Below are 15998 nucleotides of genomic sequence, written 5' to 3' on the forward strand. Positions count from 1 at the left end.
AAGTTTGACAAAACATATCAAACATATTTAGAAGAGCTCTCGATTTTCGAACATTTATAAAGTCCATATCATTTTCGTAATTTTCATTTACAATTGATGTACTCCATATTTTTTGTATTTTTAAGGTGCAGATTATTTTTATAGTAGGAGTAGAAAATAACATTGATGTGGGCTGGGCTAAAATTTTCGTAAATTTTTTTCTATTAAGTTAGAAATAGGCCCAAATATATTGGGCCTCATGAATAAAATAAAGGTTTTTTCGATTTTATTGGTATTTCAAATCTGAATTTCTTAAAATCTGTTGCGCCAAACAAGCCCAGTATTTCTTCCACACGCTCTCTTTCTCTGTGGAAAAAGGAATTTGGGCGTGGAAAGAAGAATGGCGGGAAAGCAACTCTCCGGCGACGGGGTTCCACCGAGCCTCGCCGGAATGTCCAAAAACCAGCTCTACGACATCATGTCTCAGATGAAGGTTCTGATTTCTTCTGTTATACAATTTTTATTCGTACATACAGGCTTATCGATCAATTGGTGTTGTTCGGTTAATTATCCCCAATTCTTAATTCGAAATTGGATCGCTTTAGTTAAAATTTGATTTTTTGTGCGTGCAGACATTGATTGAGCAGAACAAGCAGCAGGCGAGGCAGATACTTATCCAGAATCCTGCTTTGACTAAAGCCCTTTTTCAGGTATGCCTTAATTTAGGGTTTCCTTTGCTAGTCTAAATTTTGGTTTATTTTTGGATTAGACCTTATGCCATGAAATATTCCATCGCATTCTTTTGTTTTTTGCCTTGGGGTTTTCCAGTCATGATAAGTACAAGTATTTTTATTTTAGTTTCTTGTAATTATTTAGAAATAAATAAGGGCTGCCCAAAATTTTTTATATCTTTGTTGGGTTGTTATGGAAGCAATTGATCTTTATAGCGTGTGATGACAAATGAGGCTAGCTAATTTTGATTTGGTTGGGTATGGAGCTGAGTTTTTCATGGTAATTAACTGAAGATGCGGAAGAGGTAACTTTAAGTGAATGATTTGGGGAGGCATACTCTAGCAGGGTTAATCGGGTTGTGTGTATAGCGTATATCAGAGGGATAGCATGCCTTGTGTAAGTTGTTAGAGGTAGAGTGTGTCAGATTGTTGCATTATCAGGTCCTAGAGAAGATGATTGACCATTTTATTACGTTGATGCTATGGTGTAGAATGCTACTATCGCCAATAAGATTTCATCATTCCACTGTATGGGAAGATTGCCAGTTACAGTACCTATAATACAAGAGGAGTTTTTGCAGTAGTATCAGTCATTGGCTCCACCATGTACAACACCACTTTCTAAGTCGATTACTGTTTAAAAAACCTAGAAGCTCCTCAATACTTGTCAGATGAAATCTGAGATTTTTTTTGAGTTAATCACATATGCTGTAATGAATGGAGTAATCACAAATGAAAGTATGCTAGTCATATGTGGTTGTTACTAGTCCGGTAGACCTTTTCTTGTTATGAACTTGACAATCCTAATTATTTTCCTCATTGCGAAGTATTTTCTGTCAGTTTCATGGAACCTTTTCCTCGGCTTCTGCACATTTCATGTTCTTGAATAGCTCTTTAAGCATCGAATTTTTTGACTCATCCACTCATCTTTCAGTTATTTTAGTTCCCCATTCATAAAATAAATTAAATTTTTCTGACATTTAACCTATTGTATCATTTCTTTCATTAGGCACAAATCATGCTTGGAATGGTGCAATCCTCACAAGCAGTATGCTCTTTTGACTCATTGATACCTTTCTTTCTTATTTTATTCCTGAAAATTTTCTAACTACTTTGGCTTTGTTTAGTCACCAGCCATTTCATCTGCGGCGTCTAAGAATCCACAGCCATCAGCTATCTCTAATCAGCAACCTGCTATCCAGGCGTCAGTATCAGTTTCTGGTCCGATTAGTCAGAACCAAATAAGAAAACAGCAGCTTAACCAACCTATGCCATCGCGCCCGCCCTCACAACCACTTGCTCCTCAAAACCCCCAACCCCAGTCCATGCCCTCACATCCTTTACAACAACCACAGCAACCTAAGGTACATATTGGTGCCCAGTCAACACCAATGTCTGTACCACAACACTCTCAAATTTCTAGTTTGGCTCAATTGCCGCCGCATACAGCTTCCCAGCCACCCTCCCTTCACCAGCACCCTATGCCTTCATTGCCCACTCAACAACCTCTGCCAAATACTGGCAGCCAGTATATGCCCCTCCAACCGCCACTGCCACCCCAACCAAGACCACCAATGTCAGGCTTCCCTCACCAGGCTCAAGCTCAAATGGGACAAAATCCGAGCTTTCAGCCTCCTAGTGGACAACAGATGCATCATTCGCAACATATGTTTCATGTGAGTTTAGTGTGGGTACTTTCAGTGATTTCGACCAAACATGAACCTGTCTTTGTCTGAAAATCTTGAGATTTATGTAATTTCAGTCAGGTTCAAAGCCTCCTGCGGGTATGGGGCCTTCGTTTCCGCAGGGACAGTTACCACTTCCAAATCAACCTTTGTCCCAATCAATGTATCAGGTTTGGCCTGCAATGCCATATAGTATAAGATTGCAACAGTGTGTCCTTGTTTAATTTGATACGATCTGGCTGTTTCTGCTGGATTTTACTATGGATTCATGAACCTATTTGACTTTTATTGTCTTGTTTAGCTAATAATTACTATTAATCATTAGTAAGTAAGACTGGCTGAACTTTCAAGTGCTCCATAAACATATCTGTGGTTATGTTTATTTTTCCTTAAGCAACGCTTCTCAGTAATATGGATCCAGCTTGTGTCTACATGATGATTTTGGCAATATGGATCGATAACCTAAGCTTTACATATTCTCGTGGCTTTAGGCAGGAAGCCCTCACGTAGGAATGGATTTCAATCAAGCTGGAAGCTCCAAGCCAACAGACAGGGGATCCAATTGGATACCTGGCCTTCCTGAAAATCCGATGGGTCAGCTTTTAGGACCACAACCTGGGTTTCCTGGTCAAGCAGGTCCCAGCAACCAGCATCCTCAAACACAATCGGTATTCAATCTTCATTTAATATATAATCTATGCTGATCTCTCAAGTAATAAGGGCAAGAACTCCCACTTTATATCGATGATCCAATCTTTTGTATTCTGCAGCTGACTCCTGAGTTCGAAAAGGCATTACTGCAGCAGGTTATGAGTCTCACTCCGGAACAGATCAATATGCTCCCAGCGGAACAAAGAAACCAAGTTCTTAACTTGCAGCAAATGCTTCGTCAATGAACATAATGTTTTTCGACAAACTTATTCAGTTTAGAGCGTAGTCTGATGCAAACGAGACGTCGAGACCTCTATATCTTCGTTGCTAGTTCTAATGTATGTGTGATCATTTTCTTCTTGTGACTCGCAATATACCTCAGGGCTTAGATTGCCAAACAAAACGAGCTATGTTTTCTATGTATGCTTGCATTCAATTTTAATGGTGAAAATGGACAAATTCATCCCGAGTTTTTTTTTATTTATCACTGTCCATTTTCAGACACAGCTAAAACTTGTAGAAGCTCTATATATTATAATCGAAAGAAATGAACAAAATATAATGTAGCCAAAATTAAAACGGAAACAATATTAAAACAAATCAATTGTAAATTGAGTCAAGAAAATTCTTCTTTTCACAAGATAAATTAGTTAGTGCTCTTGGATTTTGCGAAAAACTGAAAGATGTTGTATTATTCAAAAACGGGATGAAAATCGTGAGTAATTCAACAATTATCCCAATTAAAGATAAATGGCTAAATGAAACCAAGCTATTGATTTAGTTACACGTAGTTGTACAACAACTATACATTATACATCGTTTGAAGTTCATCTTCCTGGTTCGGAATTTAAGCTTCCAAACTGTTGATAGATAACCGCTGTACAATGCCTCCAAACGCATAGAAATCCTCAACAAAAAATTGGACGGCAGTTCTCTGATAAGGCAGATTCTTTCTTGTCTAGCGCCACTCTTCCATCTTCGAGTAAGTCTTTGTGCACCGGCACCACTTTTGGTTAACCAACTCTATTAGGTAAAAGCCTAAGCGTCAAAGACTCGATAAATCAGAATCTTCTTCGTCATCCTCTGACTCCCAGTCATCTTCGTCTTCATCACCTTCCAAACCCTCATCCTCACTCTGCAAATGTGGGAAAAAGCATAATTCAATGTTCTTTCTTGTTTAGGTGTTCGTTATAATCTAATTACCCTAATATCTAAAAGCAAATACAATAAGTGAACTAGCTTACTTCACTCCGTTCTGAAACATTGGAGAACTGGTCATTGTCCTCCGACTTCCAAAGATCGCTTTTCTCCAGTTTTGCAGGATTGCCCTAAGGGAATAAAGAGAATTATATGTCAGAAACATAACACTATAAGGAAAGGCACACATCACATTAGGTAATTCTTTCAGACTTTGGTGATGATCTGCAGAAAAGATCTTTCGAGACAATAGGAGATGTATAAAAGAAAAGTAAAGAACAGTGCAAAACTAAAGTATATAAGGACACAACAAGGAGAATGGCGCAATATTGTATGATCAAGCAATATAAAGAAAATTTAAATTTCATCGATATTTTTAAAAGTAACTAAAAAGCAGCACAACTTACAATTTCCTGTTTGGTCTGCTCAATTGTTTTCTCCACTTCAGCTATGTGCTCACTGAGAGCCTACACAAGAGTGAGACATAAATTAGCATACAGTATCATCAGTAGCTAATGAAATCATTCAATTTATATCTCCATTTCAAAGATATTATTAAAGTTCATATTACAATTGATATATTAGTGGATGACTAACCTCATATCGTTGCAAGGCCATTCTACGCTTCAGTGCTTTCGCTTTTGTCAGAAGGTTTCTCGGTCTTATTGTGATAGGGCGGCGATAGTTCTTTCCACGGTAGTAAATCAAGCTATAACCCTTAGGAACCCTGTCGATTGACACTAGTATACCACCACTCTCATATTCCAAAAGTCTCGCAGTTTCTTCAGCAAATGCAAGTTCCTTTTCCTTTGATATTAACTTTACAACCTCTCTATGTTTCCAGTGCAGATGCATGTTCTCAATAACACCATCGAAAACACCACGAATACCTGGAGATTGCAACAAATAAAACATGATTCTCACTTTCCACATTTAGGAAATAAAGTTTCAATTTTGATGATTAGACTCAGAAAAAGGAAACCCACCAAGTGGCAAGTATGGTTTCATCCGTAATCCAACCTTACGAAACATAACTCTTTCTTCATCTGTAATTGTCTCCTGGTCATCCGAAGGATCTACTGGAAGCCAAGACTCCACTATTTTAGATAGCAGTTTCTCTGCTTTGAGCTTCTTTGCCTGAGCCTGTAGAAGCATTAAGTTGATTAGAGCAAATGCTAGAGAGAATAACCCACAACGACACCACTTGATCACTCAGCAAATAAGACACGCTTACAATGGCGAGTTTGTGTTCAAGTCGCCTGATTACTCTCTCATGTTTGGCTCTGGAGGCCTCTTCAAGCATCTTTTTATGTTCTTCACTAGATACTTCCGTTCCCCATCGAGCCTGAGCCTCGTAAAACTCTGCCAAAGTGCCTGCCATAGCTCCCTTCTCTTCGGATACTGGCATGGGTACAGGTCCTCCCCTGACCTTTTCTTCAACGTCTTGTATTTGCTTTGTCATTTCCTGTCTCTCGGCTAAGGCACTAGCCACAGTGGGAGGAAGAAAATCCTTCCCGCGGTACATAACAATGAAATATTTGTTTCTTAGAAGTAAGACTCCCCCTGTTAATGCCTACACCAAACCAGTAGAGAGGAAAGGTGATGAGAACTGACTAGAAAATAGAAAAGCAACAAATTAATAGCATCAAGGGACAAAAAACAAGAGTACATATGTTATCCAACTTTTCATATGTACTTTACGAGACAAACAAAATATCCAACAAACTCAAAATGAAAAGAGATGCAATAAAATGCAAGTGACTCAGTTTTTACAATATGTTATCCACTGGAATGAGCCAATTGTAACATTTTTATTACACAAATATGCATACCTTCAGTTCCTCGGACATAATTTTGTTATTTGTGTTCTGGATTCCACGCTTCACAGCAATTTTCACTATTAGACTTTTCTCCCATAGCTTAACAATGGATCTAGCTAAACCTTGATGATTTCTATTTCTTCCTGGGATATAAAACAGAAAAAACAAATCAGGGCACACTTTACTAATTGGAAGAACATACAGAGGGTAGATTACCAAGTGCAAAGTGGCAAGGAAGCGACTTAGCAAGCTTCCGTAAGTTGGTCATCTCAGCATTGGTTAGTCGTGGGCGCATTCCAGTAGGAAAAAGCCTAAACGGTGTCTTGTAACCAGGAATAGTCGGAGGGAGTTGATCAGCATCAACAGGAAGCACCCCAGTTCCCCACCAATCTTCAAACCGTGGACCCAAACCATCTAATAGAGCATTGTACTCAATTTCCTCTTCCGTAACATTCTTGACACGGTTAGGTGTAACTGGGTTGGACTTCACAAGAACCTGAGTCTTTCCATCACTACTTTTTGCTGCTGAATCGCCAGGGGACGAAACATCAGGGATAAAAAGAGTATCGTGTTCACTGTTTTCTCTCTGTGGCTTTAACGTAGGGCCTTCGTAGTTAGCTCCTCTATACACCACCATAACACTTCCAGATCTCCAAGTGACTAGGCCTCCTGTTCGGCGCTGATGAGAGAAACGCAAACAGCTTTTATAACCTCACTACATTCTTTCTTACTGTAATGAATCAAAAACTAGCAGGGAGGGATTAAAGTTTCTAGTTTCTATCAGTACAAGTTCAAATCGTCTTCACAGTCATCATTCAAGAATCAATTTTTGCAAGCCATCAATAAAATGGATGACACTATGTATGAATTAAGTGTTATAAGGAGAAATTGAATGAGTCCACCTAAAAGCAAAAAAATTTAATAACAAAACAACACTAAAACTCACCAACCTCAACTATTTCATGAGCAGTCTTCATATCATGCGCCAATTCCTCATGAAACTTCAACCTCACCAATTCACACCTCCTCCACTTCTCATGTATCTTCTCCAGAACCGCAGCCGTGATTCCGGCCTTGGCAACACTCACCCTCTCCCTCAAAACCATCCCCATTCTGCGAAGCCTCCTCAGCTCTTCATCTTCAATCGTCAGCTCCGCCAAAGAAGGCGCCCGCATTGTCCTCTTCTTCACCCCACCTTTATGCTCCACCACTTCTTCATCCTCAATCACGCCCCTCTCCCACGGCAGCAGTGATTCAGCTTCCAAACCCTCATCCTCCACCAGAATCGTGTCCGGTCTAACCCAATCTCTTTTCAGCAAATCCCCCAATTTCTCATCGCCGAATTCAGCATCCACTGAATCATTCGAATTCAAATTACCATTCTCCAAATCCAAACCTAACTCTCCCCCTTCCTCCTCCTCCTCGTCGGAGCCTAAACCTAAATTCCGGAGGCGGAGAACAATTCGATCAATCGCCGTGGTACCTCCACGGACTGTTTCCGGTTTCGGTTCTGGCTTCTTCGGAGCGGATTTGGAGCGCGGCGGCGGTGCCGGTGGAGGAGACGGCCATTTTTTAATCCAGGTAGACGACGGTTTTTGGGGAATGCTGGGCTTTCCGGGAGGCGTGTGGGGCAATTTGGTGGGACGGAGAGAGGAATAGAGAGGTTTGAATAGAAGGCGGTGGAAACACGGCGGTTTGCGGCGGGGAAATGAAAAGGTGGAGAAGAAATGCGGCTGTAGTTCGGTGAATTTGGCCGTTGAGAGCGCCATTTTTTGGCTTCTGATGAAGCTCGAGATATCACTAAGGTGTGAGGTTTTTGAAGATAAAACAAGATTTTTCTCGGGAAAAAGAAAAGATAAATTTAAAATATTTTCATATTGGGCTACTAAATTATTTTGATACGCCCAAATTAAAATTTTGTTGGGTTTGGCCCAAATATTTGGTGCCATTTATTTTAACAAAATTTAAACCTCGAATTTACTCATTCATTAAAACTTAATTAATTACTAGTATTACTTAGCATTAATCATGCTTATGTCTTGAAAAGAATGCGGGTGGTGTCATTATAGTGACATAAAATATCGAATAACCTAATTAGTTCAAATTCGAACATGACATGTGAAGATTACATTTGGTAAAAATATAATCGACGCGGCACGTTAGGAACATGATAATGACCCGACTAGGGCAAGATAGCAACCCGATAAATGCACGACACGATAAAAATCCAATTTCACATGGTAAGTTGGTAACCATGCAAATTCTAAATTCTCCAAATTTAAAGTTTAATACTCAAACGAACCATGACCGGTAAATTAAGAATAAAAAAATAATTAATGAAAATAATAATATTTATAATAACGAGTAACACGAATCTGATATTATCAAAATTATTGTCAAAATAAAAAATGAGTTACACGAATCTGATATAGTCAAAATTATCCCCCCTAATTACGTACTACTATATTTCAATATTATGTGCATGAGGTCAAAGGCATCAGGTTCGAGTCCTATGTAGCGCACCTTTAAATTTATATCAATTTAACCATTAAAAAAAGCGGAGGAGAATATTCTAAAGATAAAGATATCAACATTAAGACTTTCCTAAATGAATAAAGAGTTTTTCATTTTCTTTTCTTTGTTTGAAATAACAAATCAAATTTAGTCTGGATTTTGTCACCACACTTAATTACAATCTCGTTGTGGATAGGGAAAGAATTTTAATTAAAAAATACCATAAAAGTAAATCTGATAAACATAATCCTGTTAATTAGAGATATTGTTGAGTAGTTTTGGACATAACCAGGTGATATGATCCAAATAAATAGGGTATATGTTTCGGATTCTATTTAAGGAAAACCCGAAGTTAGTTCCGAGGCATCGAAACACAATCAAATATACATCATCAATTCAATCTTCACATATTCAAAAAAAACAAAAACAAAAACAAAAAAAATCAATAACCATAATCTTCTTTCTTCTCGATCGACGACGTATCTGAATTTTAACGAATTCAGGAACAAGAAAAACGAAGTTCGATTATACAGGAGAAGAAGGATTAATTCTATGGATTTGTGGCGGCAGTTTGTGGCGAGCAATTGGGGAAGAGAATTCGTGGCCGGAGGAGCAGGTGGAACCGCCGGTGTTCTTGCCGGATATCCTCTCGACACCCTGAGAATCCGGCAGCAGAATTCGGCCGGAGAATCGGCTTTCACCCTTCTCCGCAGTGCCGTCGTCAAAGAGGGGCCATGTAGTCTCTACCGCGGGATGTTTGCTCCCCTGGCTTCTGTTACTTTCCAGGTACAATAGTCATTTAAATCACAACGATATAAATACGTGTACAATATAATGTCTTTTGATAATAGTAAAATCATGAAATTTCAATGTTTTCTCAATAAAGTACCTAATTTGCTTAAAAAATAAAATATAAATCACTTTTTTTCTCAATAGTCTAATTCATGTAGTACAATAGATCACTAAGTTTCAATTTTTTTCAATTGTCTAATTAGTGTACAAAATGATGTTGCAGAACGCAATTGCCTTCCAGACATACGCAACCCTATCACGAGCGATTGACGGAGACGGCGAGAAGCCCCCGTCCTTTGGGTCCGTAGCCCTAGGCGGGATCGGGACGGGGGCCACACAGAGCCTCCTCCTGAGCCCGGTGGAGCTACTCAAAATCCGCCTACAACTCGACAACAAAGCCGGGACCCTGCGCGGCCCCAAGGACGTGGCGAGGAGCATAATCCGGTCCGAAGGGTGGTGCGGGATATACCGCGGGCTAGGCATCACCGTGCTGCGCGACGCCCCCTCCCACGGGGTCTACTTCTGGACGTACGAGTACGTCCGGGAGCAGCTCCACCCGGGGTGCAGGAAGTCCGGGGACGAGACGCTGCGCACGATGATGGTGGCCGGGGGGCTGGCCGGGGTGGCGAGCTGGGTGTGCTGCTACCCGTTGGATGTGATCAAGACGAGGATGCAGGCGCAGTCGAGCTCCTCCTACACCGGGATGGTGGATTGCTTCGCCACCAGCGTCAGGAGGGAGGGATACAGCGTGCTGTGGAGGGGGCTGGGGACGGCCGTGGCCCGGGCTTTCGTCGTCAACGGCGCTGTTTTCGCCGCGTATGAGACGGCGCTCCGATGCATATATAAGTAGGTTTTCCGGTTGGGGTTTGTATGGATATATAGCTGTGTATATAACCCTAGTTTAATGTATCACCCACCATGTGTGTATAGTGTATACTCTATAGTGGTGTTTCTAGCTACCCACTTCTAATAATAACATTTTTTTACTACTACTACTAATTTTTGTCTAACCATTGAATCCATTTCTTATTTTTGTAATTAGACATTATAGTTACTCACGATTATCATATCGATATAATTTCACTAAAATAAAATAGGAAAAATGCAAATTAAGAAGGAATATGAACACTCATAAGACCCACTATTGGCCTTGGATGGAGGAAGTGGAGTACAATTTTATTTGCTTTACAAAAAGAATCTTATTTAAAATATAAACTATATACTGAAAATCGATTTTTAACATAAATATTGTATTTTATTTTATTTGAGTTTGAATATATTGAAAGGCTTTTGTATTTCATTCTGATTGTATAGTTCTAGGATTTACACTCCTTAATATAGGAGATAGATCATACATGATTAAGGTAAAGATTTACCCTAATTGCTAATTGCCTATTACACGGAAAGTATTAATCACAATATCAATCATATATCTTCTTGATTTGTTCCCTTGTAATTTGATCTCTTTCCATGTAATTTGATCTCTTTCCAACACTCCCCCTCAAGTTAAGCAAGGGGATCGTCCATGCTTAACTTGCCCAATGCTTCACGAAAGCTTCTTGAGTCCACTGCCTTGGTTAGAATGTCTGCCAGTTGATCTTCGGATCTGACGAATGGTAGTTCCACTATCTTTGCCTCTATGTTGTCTTTGATGAAGTGTCGGTCCACCTCAACATGTTTTGTCCGATCATGTTGTACTGGGTTCTCGGATATACTGATGGCTGCCTTATTATCACAGAACAGCTTGCAGGGTTCTAAGGGCATCAACTCCAATTCGGTCATTAACCGTCTCAGCCACAGAATCTCTGTCAGCCCACTCCTGATTCCCCGAAACTCGGCCTCCGCACTTGACAACGCTACAACCTTTTGTTTCTTGCTTCGCCAAGTAACCAGATTTCCTCCAACAAATGTAAAGTATCATGCGGTTGACTTTCGATCATTTGGGTTTCCTGCCCAATCTGCATCTGTGTACCCACATATGTCCATATGTCCGTGTTTTTCGAACATTACTCCATGTCCTGGTGTTCCCTTCAAGTATCGGACGATTCGTATTGCCGCCTCCCAATGAGCCGCTTGAGGTTTATGCATGAATTGACTCACTACTCCAACTGCATATGCTATGTCGGTCTAGTGTGGGATAGGTAGATCAGCTTTCCGACTAAGCGTTGGTACCTCGTACGATGAGTGGGTTCTGCCCCTTCTACTATCTGTAAACCATGGTTTTGGACCGGGTGTCTGCAGGTTTGCAGTCCAACATCCCAGTCTCTGCCAATAAGTCGAGAACGTACTTCCTCTGATTTATGAAGATTCCTCGTCGCGACCTTAGTACTTCTATCCCCAGAAAATACTTTAGTAATCCGAGGTCCTTCATCTCGAATTCCGAGAAAAGATTATGTCTTAACTGTTTGATTTCTTCTTCATCATCACCTGTGAGGATCATGTCATCCACATAGATAATAAGACATGTGATCTTCCCGTCCCTCTTCTTCAGAAACAGAGTGTGATCTGAGTTACTCTGTTTGTACCCGTACTTCTTCATTACCTCGGTAAACCTCCCAAACCAGGCACGAGGAGACTGCTTCAACCCATATAACGTTTTCTTGAGCTTGCATACGTTCTCACCTTCAAATTCCTTAGCGAAACCTGGTGGAGCCTCCATATAGATCGGCTTTGGGAGTTCACCATGTAGGAAAGCATTAGTGACATCGAACTGATGTAGAGGCCAGTCTTTATTTGCCGCAATGGAGAAGAGGACCCTGATTGTGTTCATCTTGGCGACAGGAGAGAATGTCTCGGCGTAATCGACTCCATAAGTTTGGGTATACCCTTTTGCTACTAATCTGGCCTTGTATCGTTCAATCGTCCCATCTGGTCTTCTCTTAATAGTGAAAACCCATCTGCACCCCACAGCTCGCACACCTTCTGGTCTGGCACACACCTCCCATGTTTTGCTCTTGACTAGTGCCTTCATTTCTACCATCATCGCCTTTCTCCAATGGGGTATTTGCATGGCTTCTTCAGCTGTTTGAGGGATCTCTTCTTCTTCATACAAGGCGGTTGTGAATGCTTTAGCCATCTCTGCAAGATTGGCTTTAGCTAGATTTGCCATCGAGTATCTGCTTTTGCTCCCGATCTTTTCTGGACTGTATCTTTTTGGTGGAACCCCTCGAGTGCTTCGTGGGGGGAGAATATATCGGCCAGTATCCCCATCAATAGCCGTGATCTCATCTGTCTCAGCAAGGTTAGAGGCAACGACTATATTTTCAGAAGTAGTTTCGGAGTTTACCTCGGATATCACTGGAGGAGGATTGGTCTGAGACATGGCTGGTTGAGGGGGATCCACATTGGATGTGACTTGCTCGGCGGAGGCACTAGCTTCCTCTGTTAGTTCCACTTCGGAGTTACTTGATTGGGGCACCAACCAACTTGGAGGTCCACTCATATCCCTTAGGGCATTCTTACTCTCCCCCTGACCGCTAAGTTGGGTTTGGTAGAAGTATTCACACTCAAGGAAGTTGCAATTCATGGTAGTGATTATTTTCCTAGAGGATGGATCATAACATCTATAACCCTTTTGATTAATCCCGGATCCCAAAAAAACACACTTAACGGCGCATGCAGAGAATTTAGTACGTTCATGTTTTGGAATGTGCACATAGACAGAACATCCAAAAATCTTTAGTGGAAGGGTAAGTGGTTCCGGTACCTTTGTGATTTTTGAAAGAACTTGAAGAGGTGTGGCCATCTCAAGAATTTTTGTAGGAAGTCGATTAACTAGGTACACCGAGGTAGCTACTGCTTCAGGCCAAAGAAATTTAGGAACATTTGAGTCAAAAAACAACGCTCGAGTTATTTCAAGAAGGATCCTATTTTTTCTCTCGGCTACCCTATTTTGTTCGGGAGTATACGGGCAGGTGGTTTGGTGAATTAACCCATTCTTCTTAAAAAAATCTTCCATGTCTTTATTAAGAAATTCTCTCCCATTATCTGACCTAAGAATGAAGATAGTTTTCTGAAACTGTGTCTGAATCATTTTGAAAAAATTGTAAATTTTTCGAAAACTTCAGATTTATGCCTCAAAAAATACACCCATGTCATTCTAGTGCAATCATCAACAAACAGAAGAAAAAATTTAAAACCATGATCACCAGTAATAGGCGCAGGGCCCCACACATCAGCATGAACAATAGAAAAAATATCTTTAACACGCGTATTACTGGATTTAAAAGATTGTCTATGATTCTTAGCCAAAGCACATGACTCACAAGAAATGTCTTTAAGGTGGGAAAATTTTGGAAAAAGTAATTTGAAATAACCAGCGGAAGGATGACCCATTCGACGGTGCCACAACCAAGCTTCTCTATCTGCAGATCCGTGAGCAAGCATTGCGGCGCCCCCTTGGTGAGCTATCTCATCCACATAATAGAGTCCCTGACGCTCAGTGCCACACCCAATTATCCTCCTCGTCTTGATATCCTGTAAAACACAGAAATTCGGGTGCATCAATAACGTACAATTCAGTTCCTTCGTCACATGACTGATGGACATAAGTTTGTGAGAAAGCTTGTGCACATAAAGACAATTCTTAAGTCTAAGGCTTGGGAATATTTCAATAGTTCCACTCCCATTCACAGATGTCAACTCCTCATCAGCGGTTTGAATTTGACTTTTCGTTGCATCATTAAAGGTAGTAAAATCTGTCTTATCATAAGTCATGGTATCCGTAGCCCCACAATCAAATATCCACTCACTCCTAGCATTACCCTGTATTTTTGTTGCCATGCAAGCAATGTGGGTGTTTTCAAGGGGTGCAAAATAATTTGGGTCGATAAATGAATTTTTTGAGGTCGAGGGGTCATTTCTCGAATTTTTAGTGTCTGGGGGACTAAACTGCATACACTCTTTATCATGGGGTTTATTATGCAATATAAAACAGTTGGGGGGTGCTAAATGGGATTTACGATTTGTGGGGGACTTAATTGCAAGATGTGAAATAGGGTTAGGGCTTTTATGCCCTAACCCGTTACCTCTCTCCAGTCCGCCGTCTCCAAACGTTCCTCCTCCCCGTCTGAAATCAGCTATTGCCGCCGCCGCCTCGCCGATTACGCCACCCCTGGTCTCCGGTCGGCCGTGGGTGTTGGTGGCCTCTTGGTTGCCCGCTCCAGTCACCGGGAATAGCCCTCCCCCATTCTCAGGAACTCCAATCGCCAATTTCGCCTTTGCTCTCTGGTTCTCGTCCCACCACTCCGGGAAACCGACGAGAAGGAAGCAGGTTTCTTTAGTATGTTTGTGCTTCCCACAATGTGAGCACCACAGTTTTGATTTGTCTGGTTTGAAAGAGCGGCGATTCGAGGGGTTTGGTGTGCCGGTTCGATGCGGTGGAGGCAGGGGTCCTCGTTGCTGGCTTCGGGCCGCGAATCCGAGTCCTATACCGCCCGATGATGAGCTGTCGTTGGTTGCGCCGGCTAGTTCAGGGGAAATTGCCGGCATGATTTTAAGCCGGGCGGTCTCTCTCTTTATCCAGCCGTACGCGACCTCGGCTGAGGGCCACGGTCGCTCCTTGAGCACTTCCCGCTTCATCTGATCGTATCTTGGATTGAGTCCGGTTAAAAACTTGAAAAGGCGTCGGGTTTCGATGTATTTCCGGAACTGGCTGACCCCCTTGTCGCAACATGTGACGGGCTGGTCTTGGCATCGATCTACATCTATCCATGTCCCGTGTAAGTGTCGCCAATACGTCTCCAAGCTTTGTTCTCCTTGCTTGACATTTTCTGCCTTTTCCTCCAGGTCGAAGAGTAGAAAGGGATCGGATGTACTCTCGAATGTTGTGGCTAGGCTTTTCCACAAAGCCTCTGCCGTTTGATGATGTGCGAAGTCAATGACAATATCAGTTTCGATGTTGTCTAGAATCCATGAGAAGACGATTAGGTCCGTCTCCTCCCACTCCGTGTAGTCCGCCGCCCCTGGCTTAGGCGGTGGCGGATTGCCGTTGATGTGTCGGAGTACTCTCCTACTCCCAATTTGGATCTTCATTAGTCGCGCCCATATCGAATAGTTGGTTCCGTTCAGCTTCACAGCAACGGTGACGTTCTTGCTAACTCTAAGTTTGGTATCATCTGAGAGATTGGGTTTGGGGGTTTCGTCGTTGGCCATGGCTCGATCTGCCCTTGGTCGAGGAAGGTATATTCTAGGCTATGATGAATTTATTTCTGAGCCTTTGCTCTGATGCCATATTGAAAGGCTTTTGTATTTCATTCTGATTGTATAGTTCTAGGATTTACACTCCTTAATATAGGAGATAGATCATACATGATTAAGGTAAAGATTTACCCTAATTGCTAATTGCCTATTACACGAAAAGTATTAATCACAATATCAATCATATATCTTCTTGATTTGTTCCCTTGTAATTTGATCTCTTTCCATGTAATTTGATCTCTTTCAAAATTCCGCGGTTAAAACGGAATAGCATAATCCCGCGGTTAAAACAGAACCAAGAACAAATTCAAATTTAAGCGGGACCCACAGCTGTGTGCCTCGCACGTACACAATCCTCACGCGTGCCATCGCACCATCTTCAAAATTCAAACGGGCCCATTTTTGAAAATCCAATAATTCTGCACCAGTTA

General features: G+C 41.4%; 3 protein-coding genes across 3 annotated transcripts; 2 read left to right on the forward strand and 1 right to left on the reverse strand.

Moving 5' to 3' along the window:
* Positions 1-303: 303 nt before the first annotated feature.
* On the forward strand, positions 304-3515 carry LOC121801481 (proline-rich protein 2-like). Its single transcript, XM_042200981.1, has 7 exons — positions 304-472; positions 612-689; positions 1720-1758; positions 1838-2386; positions 2473-2565; positions 2887-3063; positions 3166-3515. Exons 1-7 carry the CDS (start codon positions 380-382, stop codon positions 3289-3291), a joined length of 1155 nt encoding a protein of 384 aa, XP_042056915.1. The 5' UTR covers positions 304-379; the 3' UTR covers positions 3292-3515.
* A 271-nt stretch (positions 3516-3786) lies between these two features.
* LOC121797819 (CRM-domain containing factor CFM3, chloroplastic/mitochondrial-like) lies at positions 3787-7876 on the reverse strand. The gene is made up of 9 exons (XM_042196557.1): positions 7014-7876; positions 6280-6742; positions 6076-6206; positions 5478-5816; positions 5230-5386; positions 4841-5133; positions 4651-4710; positions 4291-4374; positions 3787-4181 (listed from the first exon to the last, which is right to left on the reverse strand). The coding sequence occupies exons 1-9, from the start codon at positions 7830-7832 to the stop codon at positions 4092-4094; spliced, it is 2436 nt and encodes an 811-aa protein (XP_042052491.1). The 5' UTR covers positions 7833-7876; the 3' UTR covers positions 3787-4091.
* A 1121-nt stretch (positions 7877-8997) lies between these two features.
* Positions 8998-10309, forward strand: LOC121800266 (mitochondrial arginine transporter BAC2-like). Its single transcript, XM_042199839.1, has 2 exons — positions 8998-9363; positions 9593-10309. The coding sequence occupies exons 1-2, from the start codon at positions 9130-9132 to the stop codon at positions 10217-10219; spliced, it is 861 nt and encodes a 286-aa protein (XP_042055773.1). The 5' UTR covers positions 8998-9129; the 3' UTR covers positions 10220-10309.
* Positions 10310-15998: the final 5689 nt, after the last annotated feature.

The sequence above is a fragment of the Salvia splendens genome, chromosome 4 (genome assembly GCF_004379255.2).
Source record: "Salvia splendens isolate huo1 chromosome 4, SspV2, whole genome shotgun sequence".
NCBI classification, from domain to species: Eukaryota; Viridiplantae; Streptophyta; class Magnoliopsida; order Lamiales; family Lamiaceae; genus Salvia; species Salvia splendens.

Excerpts from the sequence above, each read along its gene's own strand:
- LOC121801481 (XM_042200981.1), top strand. The coding sequence starts at position 380 with ATGGCGGGAAAGCAACTCTCCGGCGACGGGGTTCCACCGAGCCTCGCC. Across the intron at positions 473-611 it reads ACATCATGTCTCAGATGAAG|ACATTGATTGAGCAGAACAA; the intron begins GTTCTGATTTCT and ends TTGTGCGTGCAG. Across the intron at positions 2,387-2,472 it reads ATTCGCAACATATGTTTCAT|TCAGGTTCAAAGCCTCCTGC; the intron begins GTGAGTTTAGTG and ends ATGTAATTTCAG.
- LOC121797819 (XM_042196557.1), bottom strand. The coding sequence starts at position 7,832 with ATGGCGCTCTCAACGGCCAAATTCACCGAACTACAGCCGCATTTCTTC. Across the intron at positions 4,711-4,840 it reads TGGCCTTGCAACGATATGAG|GCTCTCAGTGAGCACATAGC; the intron begins GTTAGTCATCCA and ends ACTCTTGTGTAG. Across the intron at positions 4,182-4,290 it reads ATGTTTCAGAACGGAGTGAA|AGTGAGGATGAGGGTTTGGA; the intron begins GTAAGCTAGTTC and ends CCACATTTGCAG.
- LOC121800266 (XM_042199839.1), top strand. The coding sequence starts at position 9,130 with ATGGATTTGTGGCGGCAGTTTGTGGCGAGCAATTGGGGAAGAGAATTC. Across the intron at positions 9,364-9,592 it reads TGGCTTCTGTTACTTTCCAG|AACGCAATTGCCTTCCAGAC; the intron begins GTACAATAGTCA and ends ATGATGTTGCAG.